The 16,757-nt window shown below is 40.6% G+C and overlaps 1 protein-coding gene across 3 annotated transcripts in view; it reads left to right on the top strand.

The window, feature by feature from the left end:
- Positions 1-11,952, top strand: part of enpp2.S (ectonucleotide pyrophosphatase/phosphodiesterase 2 S homeolog) — a 76,614-nt gene extending 64,662 nt beyond the window's left edge. For all 3 annotated transcript variants that reach the window (XM_041567079.1, XM_041567080.1, NM_001087057.1), the window contains 4 exon segments: positions 2,616-2,693; positions 3,891-4,023; positions 5,862-6,015; positions 11,167-11,952. In XM_041567079.1, coding sequence (XP_041423013.1) covers positions 2,616-2,693; positions 3,891-4,023; positions 5,862-6,015; positions 11,167-11,337 — 536 coding nt within the window. In that variant the 3' untranslated portion in view covers positions 11,338-11,952.
- Positions 11,953-16,757: the final 4,805 nt, after the last annotated feature.

Below are 16,757 nucleotides of genomic sequence, written 5' to 3'. Positions count from 1 at the left end.
TGCTGGTCACAGCCTGTACTGTTCGGTTTGTCCTTGAGTTTTATCTGAGGTTCTGTGGAAAAGGCTTGTCATGTTGAAAACAAAATTAGGCAATGTTCACAAGAAATCTATACCCCCCCGAACAATGTAGGTCTCTAAAAATATATTTTAAAAAAACAGCTCATATGTAAAACCCTGCTTCGTGTAAATAAACCATTTTCATAATAATATACTTTTCTAGTAGTATGTGCCATTGAGTAATCATAAATAGAAAATTGCCATTTTAAAAAATAAGGGCCGCCCCCTGGGATTGTACGATTCCCAGTGCACACAAACAAACCATACATTTTAGGTCACATGAGCCAATTAAAAGACAGAATTCTGTCTTTTGCTTCCACATTTCTTTCTATAAGGGTCAGGGCCAGGGCCGGGCCAAACCAGCCGGGCGCCCCAGGCAACCACGCTGTCCGCATCGCCCCCTACGACGCGCGCACTGGAACCTGAGCACACGAACGTCACCCCTCATTTGGATGCGCGCAAATGAGCACAACGAGATGAACTGCAGACCAGTCTGGGGAAGGCAGCAGTAAAAGGTACGGTGCCTGGAGCCCCTGAAGCTTTGCGCCCTAGGCACGTGCCTACTCTGCCTACCCATAGTTCCGGCCCTGGTCAGGGCACACAGGAATATTCAGGGAGATTAGTCACCTGGCAACAAATCTGTTCTTCGGGACGACTCATCTCCCTGAACTGCCTTCCCACCGGCTAAAATATAAATAGCTGGTGGGATGGGACTCTGTTTGATTCGTTTTCCGAAGTCGCTCGAAGTTGCAGGAAACTTTGGGTGACTTCTGAAAACGAATCCCACTGGCAATTTTTACATTTTAGCCGATGGGAAGGCAGGGAGGCAGTTAGAAGAGATTAGTCACCCCAAAGAAGAGGAGATTTGTCGCCGAGCGTGTGCCCTGACCCTAACAGTTACAGCTGGAGGCAGCACAGAGACCAGAGACAGAGGGTTCAAGGCAAGAGATGCAAAATGGCAATATATACTTAAATATATATATGTCAGTTTGGTAAGATTCTTTAATATGCCACATAATATGATATAAACGATCTGTTGCTGAAATATTCATTTTGGAGGTAAAGTTTTCCTTTAAGTTATTACCTTCCACCAAATAGTGCAGGATTTATAAATATTTAGACAGCTTCCAGGCTCATACAAGTGGGAGCTCAAACAATTCAGATTAGTATCTGGGGAGTTTCTGCTGGGGTTGTGCAATATACTTTAGTGGGCTCACACACGGGGAACAGAATGCTGCCCCCACTACAAAAGAAACATTTTTTCATCATCCGTACTGTATATAAAAAGGACTAGATGAATGGCACATAACCAGTAAACACAGATGTTCCTGTGCAAACAGAGGAGAAGGTGAGGGGTTCGTTCATAATTTGTAACTATATATATATATATATATATATATAAATATACACGCTATTTAAAGGGCAAAGCGAATATACAAATATAGAGCTGAGTTAGCGACCAAACGGAATAAGTTACCAGAGATGTAGCTACACAGATAGACGGCAAAGTTGGTGGTACAGACAAACTCTGTAACTACAGATCCTAGACAAGATGGCTGGTAAATAATTAAAGGAGAAGGTTATTTTATTTTATCACTGAGGATTTCCAATTTGATAGGTACCCCCAACCTTTATGATAGCTAACTTTAAAGGTGAAACAAAACCCTAAATATGAATGTGGTTACAAATGACATATTTTATATACTGAACTTATTGCACGAGGCTAAAGTTTCAGCTTGTCAATAGCAGCAATGATCCAGGACTTCAAACTTGTCACAGGGGGTCACCATCTTGGAAAGTGTCTGTGACACTCACATGCTCAGTGGGCTCTGAGAAGCTTAGGGGTCGTCACTTATTATCCAGCAGAAAATGAGGTTGGTCTGTAATATAAGATGATGCTACAGGGCTGATTATTAAATTCTGATGCTAATTGCACTGGTTTCTGTGCTGCCATGTAGTAATTATCTGTATTAATTACTAATCAGCCTTATATTGTGACATTTCTATTCTATGTGTACTGTATATTGTGAGTGGGTTCCTAAGCTCAGTAAGTGACAGCAGCACAGAGCATGTGCAGTGAATCAGCAGAAAAGAAGATGGGGAGCTACTGGGGCATCTTTGAGGCACAGATCTATCATTATACTTTAACTTCTGATATATACTGCTTAAGTAGAGTGTTGTTGGCTGGTGCATATACAATGAAGTAACCCCAGATCTAACCTGTCCAGCTACATGGCAAGAATCCGGTACCACCGACGTACCCTAAATTCCACAAACCAGAATGAAGCGCTATATGCAAAGAGCCTGTATTTAATATAAACTTATTGCCAGTCGGTGTGTTCGCAGATTAACCTTATCCAAGCAAAGGGTTTGGGGAATGGGACATATAGAATGGGTAACTACAGATGTATCATCCCTGGGCATCAGTATTACTTGCATTCTTCCTAGAACTGGGCATCAAATGACTGAATATTGTCAAATAATCTCTGTATATGTCTTCTTCTGTTTATTAGCAGTTTAGTGCCTCTTTGATTTTCATCATATTTCTTTTTCTTTAGAATTAAGCTCCTCTGCAGATTCCAAATATGATGCTTTTCTCATTACGAATGTCATTCCCATATACCCTGCATTTAAAAGTAAGTACAGAAGGCACCTGAACATCGGCCATTGTTAGTGCTGAATAGTCAGGTACAGGTAGAATTCTATTGTTTCTCTCTGTATATCTGACGATTCAGCTTTACACATGTGTATTGAAATGAATTGAAAGATCTTTTCCATGAAAGATCGTAATAGTTACGCCTATGGCCACCTAAAGTGTTCAGCTTTGATGAAATCCCACTGATAGCTCAGAAGTGTCAGCGAAGGGCCCAAACACCGATCAGCTGCATGCCCTCGAGATCAACAGTGTTGCATGACACAGTTGGATGACATTGGATCTCAGTGTGTAGGCAGATTACTGCTACAGTACTACTACAGTACTTCTGCCTACTGCAGATATGGGACTGTTATCCAGAATGCTTGGGACCTGGGCTTTCCAAATAATGGATCTTTCCGTAATTTGGATCTTCATACCTTAAGTCTACTAGAAAATCATAAATGTATTAAATAAGCACAATGGGCTGGTTCTGTTATTAATTATATCTTAGTTTGGATAATGTAAAAGGTATTGTTTTATTATTACAGAGAAAAAGCAAATGGGTTTTAAAGGAGAAGAAAAGCTACGAAGCAGTTTATTGCCAGTAGATTAGCCACAATAGTGCAAGCTATAACACTATATTTATTCTGCAGAATGCTTTACTGTACCTGAGTAAACAGCTTTAGAAGCTCTCTCTGTTTCTTTAGGATAGCAGCCTCCATATTAGCTTGGTGTGACATCACTTCCTGCCCAAGTCTCCCCCTGCTCACTCATAGTTCTGACCTCAGGTTACAGCAGGGAGGGGCAGAGGAACAAACTGAGCATGCTCAAGCCCAAGCAGGAAGTCTGATACAGAAGTTCAGGAGTACACGATAGAAGGAAAGAAATGTGGTTTTTCTTTTGACAGAGGACTCAGAGGAGCATTACTTTGAGGTTTTACTGGTGTATTTATATAGACCTTTCTGATAAGGCTTACTTAACTTTAGCGTTTATTTCTCCTTTAAAAATGTGTATTATTTGGATAAAATGGAGTCTATGGGAGATGGCCTTTCCCTTATTCGGAACTTTCTGGAAAACAGGTTTCCGGATAACAGATCACGTACCGCTACTTGCAAAAATGTTCACCTTTTCCTTTAAATGCCCTTAATTTAAAGGAAATGCCACAGATTTAATGACTCAGATCTTTATTTTTAAACAGAAATCTGGAACTATTTTCAGAGGGTTTTGGTAAAGCGTTTTGCGACAGAAAGAAACGGAGTCAACGTTATTAGCGGGCCTATCTTCGACTATGACTACGACGGCGTATACGATACTATGGACAAAATTAAAATGTAAGAACTGTTTTCTGGGTTTCTGGGCTAGATTTACCTGTTTTTACAAGTCTCTTGATTGCTATCCATTTTGCATTGTTTATTTGAATTTTTAGCTTTACAATTCTGCCACTTTCTGGCCTGCAACTGAAAATTCTATTTTTGAAATAAATTTTTGGCCCTTTGTGTTACTGACTACTGGTGAGCAGTGCACTAGCATGACATATTCCCATGCGGTTCTGTCTGTTTAACCCTTAAATAAAGGGAATAATCAGTACAGATAGCCAACAGGGGTGAAGATTTCGAGCAGTTCAGTACCTTATACACTGTATGTCAATAATTGGTGTCACACTAGGGGGCAGATTTATTAAGGTTTCAATTGTAAATTCGAATTTTCAAGTTGGATCTTTGGTCAAAACACACATGTTTGAGTTGGGAATAATCCAAACTCAAATTCGAATTTGAGATTTATCATACCTTGACCCTGGGAACTACTTGAATTTAATAGTACACCACCTAAAACCTGCCGAGTTCATGTAGAAGTCAATGGCAGAGGTCCAGCGACCCATTTGAAGATGTTACTAGCCTTCTTGACATTCAAGTTTTTTTCGGTGAAACGACTTGATTCGAGTTTAGTTGAATTTGATTCTAATTCGATTTGAGTTTTCGAGTCGGTAATTTTCGTTTCTTAAATAAGATACTATTCGAGTTTCAAGGTCATTCGAGTTCAGTCGAGGTAAAAAAACTCTATAACTCGACCTTTGACAAATCTGACACTCAGTATCATGAGGGGTGATCGTTCAGGTTTATCTATTACCGTGGGGTTGTTTTACTTCAGTACCCCATAGCAACCAGTAAGCACAGTTTTATCATTTAGGTGCAGTTAGCTGTTGGTAAATGCACTTATGCAAGATTTTTCCATGTTACCTAGTTACATAGTTAGATCGGGTTGAAAAAAAGGCCAAAGTCCATCAAGTTCAACCCCTCCAAATGAAACCCAGCATCCATACACACACACTGACCACTCCATACCTTCACATAAACTACTGTGTGTATATATATATATATATACTCATAACACTGATTTTATTATCACAATAGCCTTTGATATTATGTTTGTCCAAGAAATCACCCAAACCCCTCTTAAAGGTATTAACTGAATCAGCATCACAACATCACCCGGCAGTGCATTCCACAACCTCACTGTCCTGACTGTGAAGAACCCCCTACGTTGCTTCAAATAAAAGTTATTTTCTTCTAGTCTGAAGGGGAGGCCTCTGGTACGGTGATTCACTTTATGGGTAAAAAGGTCCCCTGCTATTTGTCTATAATGTCCTCTAAAGTAATTGTAAAGTCTAATCATGTCCCCTCTCAAAAGTCTTTTTTCCAGAGAAAACAACCCCAACCTTGACAGTCTCCCCTCATAATTTAAGTCTTCCCTCCCTCTAACCAGTTTAGTTGCACTTAGTCTCTGCACTCTCTCCAGCTCATTTATATCCCTCTTAAGGACTGGAGTCCAAAACTGCCCCCATACTCCAGATGAGGCCTCACCAGGGACCTATAAAGAGACAGAATTATGTTTTCATCCCTTGAGTAAATGCCCTTTTTTATACAAGACAGAACTTTATTTGCTTTAGTAGCCACAGAATGACACTGCCCAGAATTAGACAACTTGTTATCTACAAAGACCCCAAGATCCTTCTCATTTAAGGAAACTCCCAACACACTGCCATTTAGTGTATAACTTGTGTTTACATTATTTTTGCCAAAGTGCATAACATTAATATAAGTCTGAGTGTTGAAAAAGAATGAAAATGTGGTTTTTATATTCATATTTAGGTCTCATTTTCTCATTGCAGGTTTGTGGATGGGTCCATTCCAGTCCCGACTCATTACTACTACATCATAACAAGCTGCATGGATTTTAACCAAGCCGTTGACAACTGTGACGGGTGCTTATCAGTTGTTTCTTTTGTCATTCCGCACCGACCTGATAATGATGAAAGCTGCAATGTAAGTCTTATGCACTTATATAATTATTACCTAGTTCTTCTAATTATTATTTTCAGGCTTTGTTCTATCCAGTTTTCAGTTTAGTAATTTTAGGGTTGTCTCCCATGCATCCTTTCCAAGAAAGGCAACAATTGCAGGGTTCAGTATCGGTACAGCAAACTAAATATCATATAAAATGTATCTTGAGGGCTGCAATGTTGGTTGCATCTACTCTTATTGAGCACCAGGTAGAAATTCCTATTTCTAACATTTGCTGTCTCGGCTAAATCAAGTTCTTCTCCTTGATTGGCTGATTAAATTGTTAATCTATTTACACCTTTACAAGAATTTAGAGCCTGTAGCAGTGACCACTTGCAGGAATGCCCATGTATTCTGATAAGGAACTTTTTTCTGCTGGTGCACTTTAAAGAGATTCCGTCATGATATTTATGATGTAGTTTTTATTTCTAAATTACACTGTTTACACTGCAAATAATTCACTCTACAAATATAAAATGTCATTCCTGAACCAGCAAGTGTATTTTTTTCAAGTTGTAATATTGGTGTGTAGGTGCATCTCAGGTCATTTTGCCTGGTCATGTGCTTTCAGAAAGAGCCAGTACTTTAGGATGGAACTGCTTTCTGACAGGCTGTTTTTTCTCTTACTCAATGTAACTGAAAGTGTCTCAGTGGGACCTGGATTTTACTATTGAGTGCTGTTCTTAGATCTACCAGGCAGCTGTTATCTTGTGTTAGGAAACTACTATCTGGTTACCTTCCCATTGTTCTGTTGTGGAGGGGGGGGGGGCAAAGGGAGGGGATGATATCAGTCCAACTTGCAGTACAGCAGTAAAGAGTGACTGAAGTTTATCAGCACAAGTCACATGACTGGGGACAGCTGGGAAACTGACACTATGTCTAGCCCCATGTCAGATTTCAAAATTAAATATAAAAAAAAATCTGTTAGCTCTTTTGAAAAAAGGATTTCAGTACAGAATTCTGCTGGAGAAGCACTATTAACTGATGTTAATAATAATTTTCCCATGACAGTCTCCCTTTAACTAAAAACAGCAGCAGACAAAACACCCTTGTCTGTCTATCGCTGCTGCTGATGTTATAAGATGGGAATTGCCCGGAGTGGAGAGGTGGACCCAGACACTCAAGTGCTTCATGCTTAGGATTAGTTTATTAACCAATACTTACTAATTGTGTGGAAATCCAGTAACCCATAAAAACCAATCATATGCTTAAAATTATACATTTACATTTGCAAGAGGCTGTTAAGAGCTACTTACTGTTTGCCTTACTGCTCTTGTGTAAAAATGTTCTGATTATTTAAATGAGCTCCAGCTGGCTTAGCACCCTTAGCTCAAAATAAGGTTACAGATATATTGATAAACTGGTGTAACCGCCAAATTGATATACTGTAGTACCCTCGATTTCACCTGGACCCCCTTATCTCATAACAAGGTTACAGAGCTCTAGATACTGTACATTGGGGTAACAATCACACTGCTATAGTTCAGGGGCACCCAGGGTAGCAAATAAATATTTTGACTACAATGAGTAAAGGGAAGAGGCCTCATTAAAACTGTGAGAGGGGTGACTTTATCGGTTCACATTTGGCAGATGCTAAAGTCAATGGTCGCATTCAAATCTGAGCAGAATATATCATTTCCCATCATGTTTGCAAGATAGATGAGCAATATGTAATGAGTTTAACAATCTACTGAGCATGAGCAGGCAGTGACTTGAGCTAGTTGATTGAGCACATCACTGAGAATGTATGAGAGTCCATAGCTAATTGTATCACACTAAGGCACTTTATGCCCGTTTGCTTCATTCGGGTAGGTACCTGTAGGTTCACAAACTGGTTGTGCCATTTTCCATTGGTAGAATCTCAGTACAGCGAGTCCTTTCCCAGAGCGATGTTACTCTTTTTCAGTTATGAAGGGCTTTTGGTACCAGCAGGATTCCTAGCTTTGCTTCTCTGAAATAACAAATTGATGATTAAAGGTGAATTATTATTCCCAATTATTATCAAATGTGAATTTGAAGATACACATCTGTTTCTAACATACACAGCACCTGGGCTTTCCAGTAACATAGTAAGTAAGTTAGATTTAAAAAAAGACATATGTCCATGAAGTTCAACCTTTTAAGTCCATATAAAACCTGCCTAACTACTAGTTGATCCAGAGGAAGGCAAAAAATCCATTTGAAGCCTCTCCAATTTGCCTCAGAGGGGGAAAAATTCCTTCCTGACTCCAAGATGCAATGGGACCAGTCCCTGGATCAACTTGTACTATGAGCTATCTCCCATAACCCTGTATTCCCTCACTTGCTAAACACCATCCAACCCCTTCTTATACCTATCTAATGTATCAGCCTGTACCACTGATTCAGGGAGAGAATTCCACATCTTCACAGCTCTCACTGTAACAAACCCCTTCCCAATATTTAGCTGGAACCTCTTTTCTTCTAATCGGAATGGGTGACCTTGTGTCAGCTGGAAAGACCTACTGGTAAATAAAGCATTAGAGAGATTATTATATGATCCCCTTATATATTTATACATAGTTATCATATCACCCCTTAAGCGCCTCTTCTCCAGCGTGAACATCCCCAATTTGGCCAGTCTTTCCTCATAGCTAAGATTTTCAATACCTTTTTCCAGCTTAGTTGCCCTTCTCTGTACCCTCTCTAATACAATAATGTCCTGTTTGAGTGATGGAGACCAAAACTGTATGGTATATTCTAGATGGGGCCTTACCAGTGCTCTATACAGTGGAAGAATGACCCCCTCCTGATGTGAATCAATACCGTTTATAATACAGCTTAACCTTATTTGCCCTTAATGCTGCTGACTGAATGTATTTATTTGGCCAGGCACATTCATTGCATGATATGCACGTGCAGCTTCCTGTGCTGAGTAATTAAATTAATTAAAATTAAAAATTAAAATTGAATTTTTTGTCAGCCATATCCAACCCAGAGCTCTTCCAAGGTTAGGTTTAAGGCAGGGGCGTAACTACAGAGGAAGCAGACCCTGCAGCTGCAGGAGGGCCTAGGAGATATAGGGGGCCCCATGAGGCCCAAATAATGATCAATGAATTTCAACACATATTGATAAAACAGGACAATCTCTGGATATAAAGTGATACCCGGAGAGCAAGTTATATGTTCAGTGTTTATTGCAGGATAAACATGCACAACATGTTTCGGTACATTTACCTTCATCAGGTGCACCCGAGAGCAATCAGTAAGGTGACCCCATTTATGGAACCCATCATCGCCTTTAATAAAGGAAAGTGTTCTGGCTGACAGACGAGTGCTTTTCCACCATTTTTTCCACTGGATGAATGTGCCCCATGTGCCATTAGCTTTAATATTCAAGCGCAGCTAGGGATGTAGCGAACTGCCGATTTGGTGTTCGCGAACACCGGCAAAAAATGCGAACGTTCGCGAACAGTTCGCGAACTTCGAACACCCGCTAAAATCGTTAGATTCGAACGATCGAAGGATTTTAATCGTTTAATGCTTTTCATTCGATCGAATGCTTACAATCGTTCAAACGAATGGAAATCGTTCGATTTTTAGCGGTCGAAGGAATTCGAATGGTCGAATGGTCGAACGATTTGTATTCGAATCGAACGCAAACTCAAAATGCGAACGTCGCGCGACGTTCGCGAACATTTGGCGGACGCGAACGGTCGAAGTTCGCGCGAACGAGTTCGCCGGCGAACAGTTCGCTACATCCCTAAGCGCAGCTAACAATATCCATACAAGGAACCTTTCCAATGTAACAAGTACCGGTAGATCTAGGATTCATTGCGGACATCATAATGTTGGTGATTAGCGTGTAGTTCACTTAGTATGTGTGCGCCACTATTTAAATGATATTGTGTTATTCTTTATATAATTCCAATACATTTATGCCGAGACTACTCATCATACATTTCAGTCTCTGTTCCAGTGTGAGGTCCCTATCACATTCACATGTGTTTGGCATGCCGGAGATTTTATTCAGTTATTGCTGCAGCAACTTTAAATGGACTTACAATTGCAGCTTAGAAGTGTATTTAAAAAGTTCTCAACTTGCTTAGTATTTTTAATTTTTTGTAATTAAGAATTGTGAAGACAGCTTTGTTTCCATGTTGTTAGAACTAGTCTAGACTTTGATCTGCTTCATGGCTCCTGTAGGGCCGTCTTAGATGTTCTCCTGGTTTCATAATATCTCCTACATGTTAACTTAGATGTTATTGGCTAATAAAAGTTATTAGTAATAGTTTATCCTCCTTTAAGCATTTGGCTTATGTCTAGCCAGTGTTTTAGGGTTTGGCTATACAAAATGCCAAGCAAGTGCTTGAGATTCAGGTTCCAAGCAGCCAACAGTCAACTTGCCTTAGACATAGTGAAGATAGTGAGCTCAAATAGTAGTGCTTAAAACTGTATTTGCTCAAGAGATTGCTATAATGGCAGCTAATTTTTTAATGTGGTTTTATTGTATTCCTCATTGGCCTGGTGGAAAGATCAGATCTGGGTTCTTCTTAGGAAGCACCTATGGTAACATTCCTGTCTGTTTTAAGTAGGGATGCATCAAATCCAGGATTCAGTTCTGGAATCGGCCTTTCTCAGCAGGATTCGGATTCCACCGAATATTTGTGCCTGGCTGAACTGAATCAGAATTTGGCAGGAAGGGAAAACACAAGGAAGTAAAAACATTTTTCAAATTTTTTCCTTTCCAGGCCCTAATTTCCATATGCAAATTAGGATTTGGGTTCGGTATTTGGCTGAATCTTTTACGAAGGATTCAGGAATTCAGCCGAATCCAAAAAAGTGGTAATATTCCTCTCTGTTTAAGTAGGGTGATGCACCGATTCCAGGATTAGGTTTGGGATTTGGCCTTTTTCAGCAGGATTCGGATTCAGCCAAATCCTTGTACTTGGCTGAACCAAATCCGAATCCTAATTTGTATATGCAAATTAGGGTCTGGAAGGTAAATGGCGTGACTATGCATATGCAAAGTAGGATTTGGATTCGGTTCCGTATTTGGACGAATCTTTCATGAAGGATTCGGGGATTTGGCAAAATCCAAAAAAGTGGAGTGCATCCCTAATTTGAAGAAGAGTTCAAAGTTAATCTTTGGATCTGTGTTTTTCTACCCCATAGAGTTCAGAGGAGGAGTCCAAGTGGGTAGAAGATCTCCTGAAGATGCACACCACACGCATTCGGGACATTGAGCTTCTCACGGGCTTAGACTTCTATCGAAAGACCAACCGCAGCTACACAGAAATCCTTTCTCTAAAGACATATCTGCATACGTATGAGAGTGAGATTTAACGCTGGAGAAATAATCTTGTTGGGATCTTCTCTCGAGTGGTGTACATTTTTTCTATTGGATTTTTTTTTTTGGTTTGTTTTTGTATTTATTAATTTTTAAACCAGGACACTTAAGTATATTCGTATTCTAATAGTCCTTGTACCTAATTGTCAATGTTTAGCACATGTTTGTTCCTCTAATGTTATTTTAGATGTCTGTTTTTTTTTAGGAACTATTTTTTTACCCTGCACCTGGCGTAGGTTTATTTGCGCCGCTGCAGAATTTCTTACCTGCACTGGGACGTTTGTGTTTTCTTGTGCATCGCTGATCTCTTTGTAGACATTTTATTGTATAATGAAGTAATGAACCTATATTAACTGGAATGTGTACGTCCAAGTGTATTTATGCTGTATGGAATATGTCATGCATAATAAACAACACCAATCTATTTTTAATGTTGTCTCTGTTGACTGTACATCGCCCCCCCATTGGAAATACTGTAAATAAATCATACAATGGAGAACATTGTGATTGGTCGGGCGCAGAAATGTCTTAAAGGCCCAAGATTACTCTCTTATATTGTCCGTTTCCTTGTTTGTAAAAGCCATTAAAACATTGCCAATATTCAGCTCCTACTCCCTATGAATGTGTGTTTTATTTAAGATTCCTGGTTTTATTTGGAACCGTCCAGTGCTCCATGTGGTCTTGGCCTTATGCAGAGCCTCAATGTTTACAACGAAATCACAGCTACTGCTTAATTGTGACACTTTCCCATATATTTCAGTATGTTTGAACTAATGGCGGGGAGAAGTGGTTAGAGGTGGTCTTTTTGACAGTGAATTACCCAGTAGAGTTTCATTAGTTAAGAACAGGTGAAGTAGGTGACAGAGGCCTGTAATTCATGAGGGTCTTACTACAGTAGGTGAGAAATTTCAATAGAGATCATGGAATTGGGGTTGAAAAGATTTGCTGTACTCACATTCTATTATCTCCTACCTCAGTGCTGGTAAATAAGGAAACTGAAGCCAAACTTGGGGCGGTAATTTCTAATAAACAAGGGATTTGCCAGAGCACAAGCTCTTAGTGGGCAAGAAAAACCCTTAGGGGGGGGGATCATACTGTACATCTCTGATGAAGGAAGTTACACTACTAAACCCCTAAAATGTAATGTTCACTGTGATAAAACTCTGAATAAATCACTTTAAGCAACATTATGTACAGTTGTGTTCAAAATAATATTAGTCCGACATCACTAACCTGATCAATCACCGTTTTTGGTAGAAATTATATTTCTACACAGCAAATCATTTACTAGTAGGTGTAGTAGAGTCATGGAAACCCAACAGACTCAACTGTCATGACATGCTGCTGATTCTGTGTCATAATAACCCAAAACATACCGCCATCAGCATCATGATATGGGGATGTTTCTCATACTGTGGTGTTGGGCCTATTTATCACACACCAGGGATCATGGATCAGTTTCAATACATCAAAATACATGAAGAGGTCATGTTGCCTTGTCCGAAGAGGAAATGCCCTTGAAATGGGGGTTTCAACAAAACAACGACCCCAAACACACCAGTGAATGAGCAACATCTTGGTTACAGACCAATAAGATTGACTTTATGGAGTGGCCCAATCCCTGAACCTTAATCGAATAGAAAACGTGTGGGCTGACATCAAAAATGGTGGTTGTGAGGCAAAAGCAAGAAATGCAGAAGAATTGTGGAATGTAACAGGTTGTTGGAAGTTGGTGGACTCCATCTAACTAGGGATGCACCTAATCACTATTTTGGATTTGGCCGAATCCTTCTCAAAATGTTCGGCTGAATATCGAACCAAATCTGCATCCTAATTTGCATATGGAAATTAGGGGTGGGAAGGGGAAAACATTTTTTACTTCCTTTTTTTGTGACAAAAAGTCATGTGATTTCCCTCCCAGCCCCTAATTTGCATATGCAAATTAGGTTTTGGATTTGTTTCGGCCGGGCATGAAGGATTTGGCTGAATCCGAATCCTGCTGAAAAAGGCAGAATCCTGGATTCGGTGCATCCCTACATGTAACACAGATGTGCAGCAGTTCTCAGAAACACTGATTATACAACTCAATATTAGTTCAGTCGTTCAAAGGAAAACAAAATCTTTTATACAGTTAATAAAGAAGAATGGAGACACTGCTATTTTTTGGAACAGCCTAATATTCCCTTTTCTTCACTCTCTGTAAAGGAATAACACAAAACATGAAGAAAATTTATCAAATTTGATTTGGAATAGAATGTGCGGTGTTCCCGATGCATTTCCGTGTATGTAAATAAAAGCTATTATAAGGATTTTGAGCTTTATTCACTTTTTTAAACACACTGTTATTATTCTGAACACAACTGTATATAATGTGGCTGTGTATCTAGATATAGTACCACTAAACAAATACAGAAAATAATTACAGAGTAAGCTTGGGAGCACAGCACCCTGTGACTGGACATCAAACTGTTGGAGAGGCCTAAGGAAAGTGCTGGAAGGAATGTGGTTCAGCTGGAGGGCTCAGTGAAACTGGCACTCTAGGAGACCACCTAGTATCTTGGTGGGCCTGACTTTTATTATATATTTGTAATGTCTGGCCAAGTGTATTAAGTCAGAGAAGGGTTGGGGAGTTGTTCATATGGTTTATGATGGAGAAAACAGAGAGATAATACTCACTGGCAAGCTTATTTGGAAGAATAATTCTATATTTAAAGCCTTTTGTGTGAAATCCAGTGTTTAAGAGCATGTTTATATTAAGTCCACAAGGATGACAGGGAATTATAATTCCATTCAGGGACACTGAATAAGAACATGAAAGCTTGTGGCAGTAGTGTAGGACTAATCACTTCTTAGACTGGGATTACAAGTCCCAAATGTTATTTTCTTTCTAACCGCTACTTCTTATGTTTAGGGACTCAGCTACGTATGTTAGGCCCGACCTACATCAGTGCACAATCCCTCTTGGAAGAGTAAAGCAGTCTAAGAAAATGTTTTTCCGACAATGTCCAATTTTTCTCAAGAATTCCAGTGTGATTGCAGTCGCAAGGGGACGATGGCAGAATTTTGTCCGATTTGCCAAAATTAAAGGAATTGTTCAGTGTAAAAATAAAAACTGGGTAAACAGATAGGTTGTGCAAAATAAATAATGTATCTAATATAGTTAGTTAGCCAAAAATGTGACTGGATGTGTAACATAATAGCCAGAACACTACTTCCTGCTTTTCAGCTCTCTTTGGTTCCACTGATTGGTTACCAGGCAGTAACCAATGCTACTGAATGCTACTATAGGCTTGTTTTATTGCAAATTGCTTGGAAGTACAGCATGTCTGGCATCATTTCTGGTATTCAGTGTGTGAGTGACATCTGCTCCCAGTTCTTTAGAGACAAGTGTTCTGTGCCTATTGATGCAGGGTGTGAAGAGATCCATGGAAGTGGCCCCTTTCATTGCAATGACATCCCTTACAAGATGGAGCCAGTAAAATGAGACTGATAAAGCGATGCTTCCTATCATTGTTGCCCAACAGTGCTGCTTTAATAAATGACAAAAAGGGCATTGGTTCAGGTCCTGCTAGAACTAGAGGCATTTTATAAGCCATTTTAGCTTTAGCAGCAAGTATCCTTCATCAGTATCAGACGCTTTGGGTTAATTGTCTGCAATACTCCGTTTTCCCTTATTAAAAGGGTTATTAAACTTCTTTATCAGGGCCAGAACTAGGGGTAGGCAGTAGAGGCACCTGCCTAGGGCACGACGCTGTGGGGGAGCTGGGCAGGTGCCTGTTCAAGATTCTTCTGCCTATCGCTAGTCACGATTCACTCCCCTCTGCAGCTCTCGCCTACCCTCTCTGTTCCTTTCCTCTGACCCTCCCTCCCCTGCCAGCAAGAACTTCAGGACAGCACCAACAAAATTCTTTGTATTTAAAACGCCTTTATTCGTGCTTCACAGGGGCATCACGGCAACGTTTCAGGCCAAATGGCCTTTTGTCAAGCTTGACAAAAGGCCATTTGGCCTAAAACGTTGCCGTGATGCCCCTGTGAAGCACGAATAAAGGCGTTTTAAATACAAAGAATTTTGTTGGTGCTGTCCTGAAGTTCTTGCTGATTTGTGGTGCCAGTGGAAAGTGGCCACTGGTGGACGTGCACCACCCCTTTAAAGGAGTGACAATCGTTGTGCTGACTACTTGTCTACTACCTCCCTCCCCTGCCCTCACGATTCCCTTTCATTGAGCTCCCCTATGTTATGGTATGCGTATGTGCATGTATGTTGGGGGCAGGGTTTGCTGACCGGGTTGCCTAGGGTGCCCAGTTGCTTGACCGGTCCCTGTTCTTTATTAGTATTGCAGCGCACTCCAACCCCACTCCCCACGGCACAAGATGGTAGGGCCAGAACTAGAGGTAGGCAGAAGAGCTAGCTGCCTAGGGCGCAATGATAGGGGGGCGCTGGGCAGCTACCTCTAAAATTGTCATCTGCCTACCCCTTGTTTGTGTTTGCACCCTCCGCCGGTTGGGTGTGTGGGGGTGGGTGGCCCTGCAAGATGGGATTCCTGCCTTAACTTTTCCAGTGACTCTCCAGCCAAGGTGAAGCTGAATTCGGAACCAAATTCTAAGCCTAATTTACATATGAATTGGAATTGTATATAATTGCATGCATGTACTGTACGCTGCAAGTCAGTTGCATGTAACGGCACTTTAATTACAGGTACTGGCATTAAAATTCACTTCTTGCACTATATATTGGTGCTCGGTGCTGCTCAATCCTTCCTGCCATCCACTCCAAGCTGATGAAGGAGGATTCCGGAGCTACAGCAACCTCCAGACCAAGTACCAGCTCCAGGGTTCCCTCAACACACTACACCAATCACAGGAGGTCAGTTGCGCAAAAAGAATAGGGCACGCACATGACTTGTTCATCGACCACTGTGGGGCTCATTTATAAACACTGGGCAAATTTCCCCCTGGGCAGTAACCCAAAGCAACCAATCAGTGATTGGCTTTTTTTTAAACCAGCTGCTGTTTTATTCAGCTCCGTTTCCCATAGACTCCATTATTATTAAATATTTCAAATTTTTTAAAACGATTTCCTTATAAGTATAAAAAAAACAGTAACTTGTTCTTGATCCAAACTAAGATATAATTAATCCCTATTGGAAGCAAAACCAGTCTATTGGGTTTATTTAATGTTTACATGATTTTCTAATAGACTGTAACAATCGCACCTGGTGGATTAGTGGGGGGACAGCAGTGACGCTTGCCGCCCCCTCGGCGAGGACGCCTGCCGAGTCGTTAGGCTGCTCCACTGTAGGCCGCAGGCGCCGTATCTCTAGGGCACGCGCGGCGCACCTCTGTGTAATTTAAAGGTGCAGTCACACTGGCGTGATAACGCCAGCGCGCATTACTGCGAATTTCAAACAGTATATAT

Source organism: Xenopus laevis, chromosome 6S (genome assembly GCF_017654675.1).
Source record: "Xenopus laevis strain J_2021 chromosome 6S, Xenopus_laevis_v10.1, whole genome shotgun sequence".
Classification (NCBI taxonomy): domain Eukaryota; kingdom Metazoa; phylum Chordata; class Amphibia; order Anura; family Pipidae; genus Xenopus; species Xenopus laevis.
The sequence above is the reverse complement of the archived record's forward strand: the minus strand, read 5'-3'. Positions and strand labels throughout refer to the sequence as shown.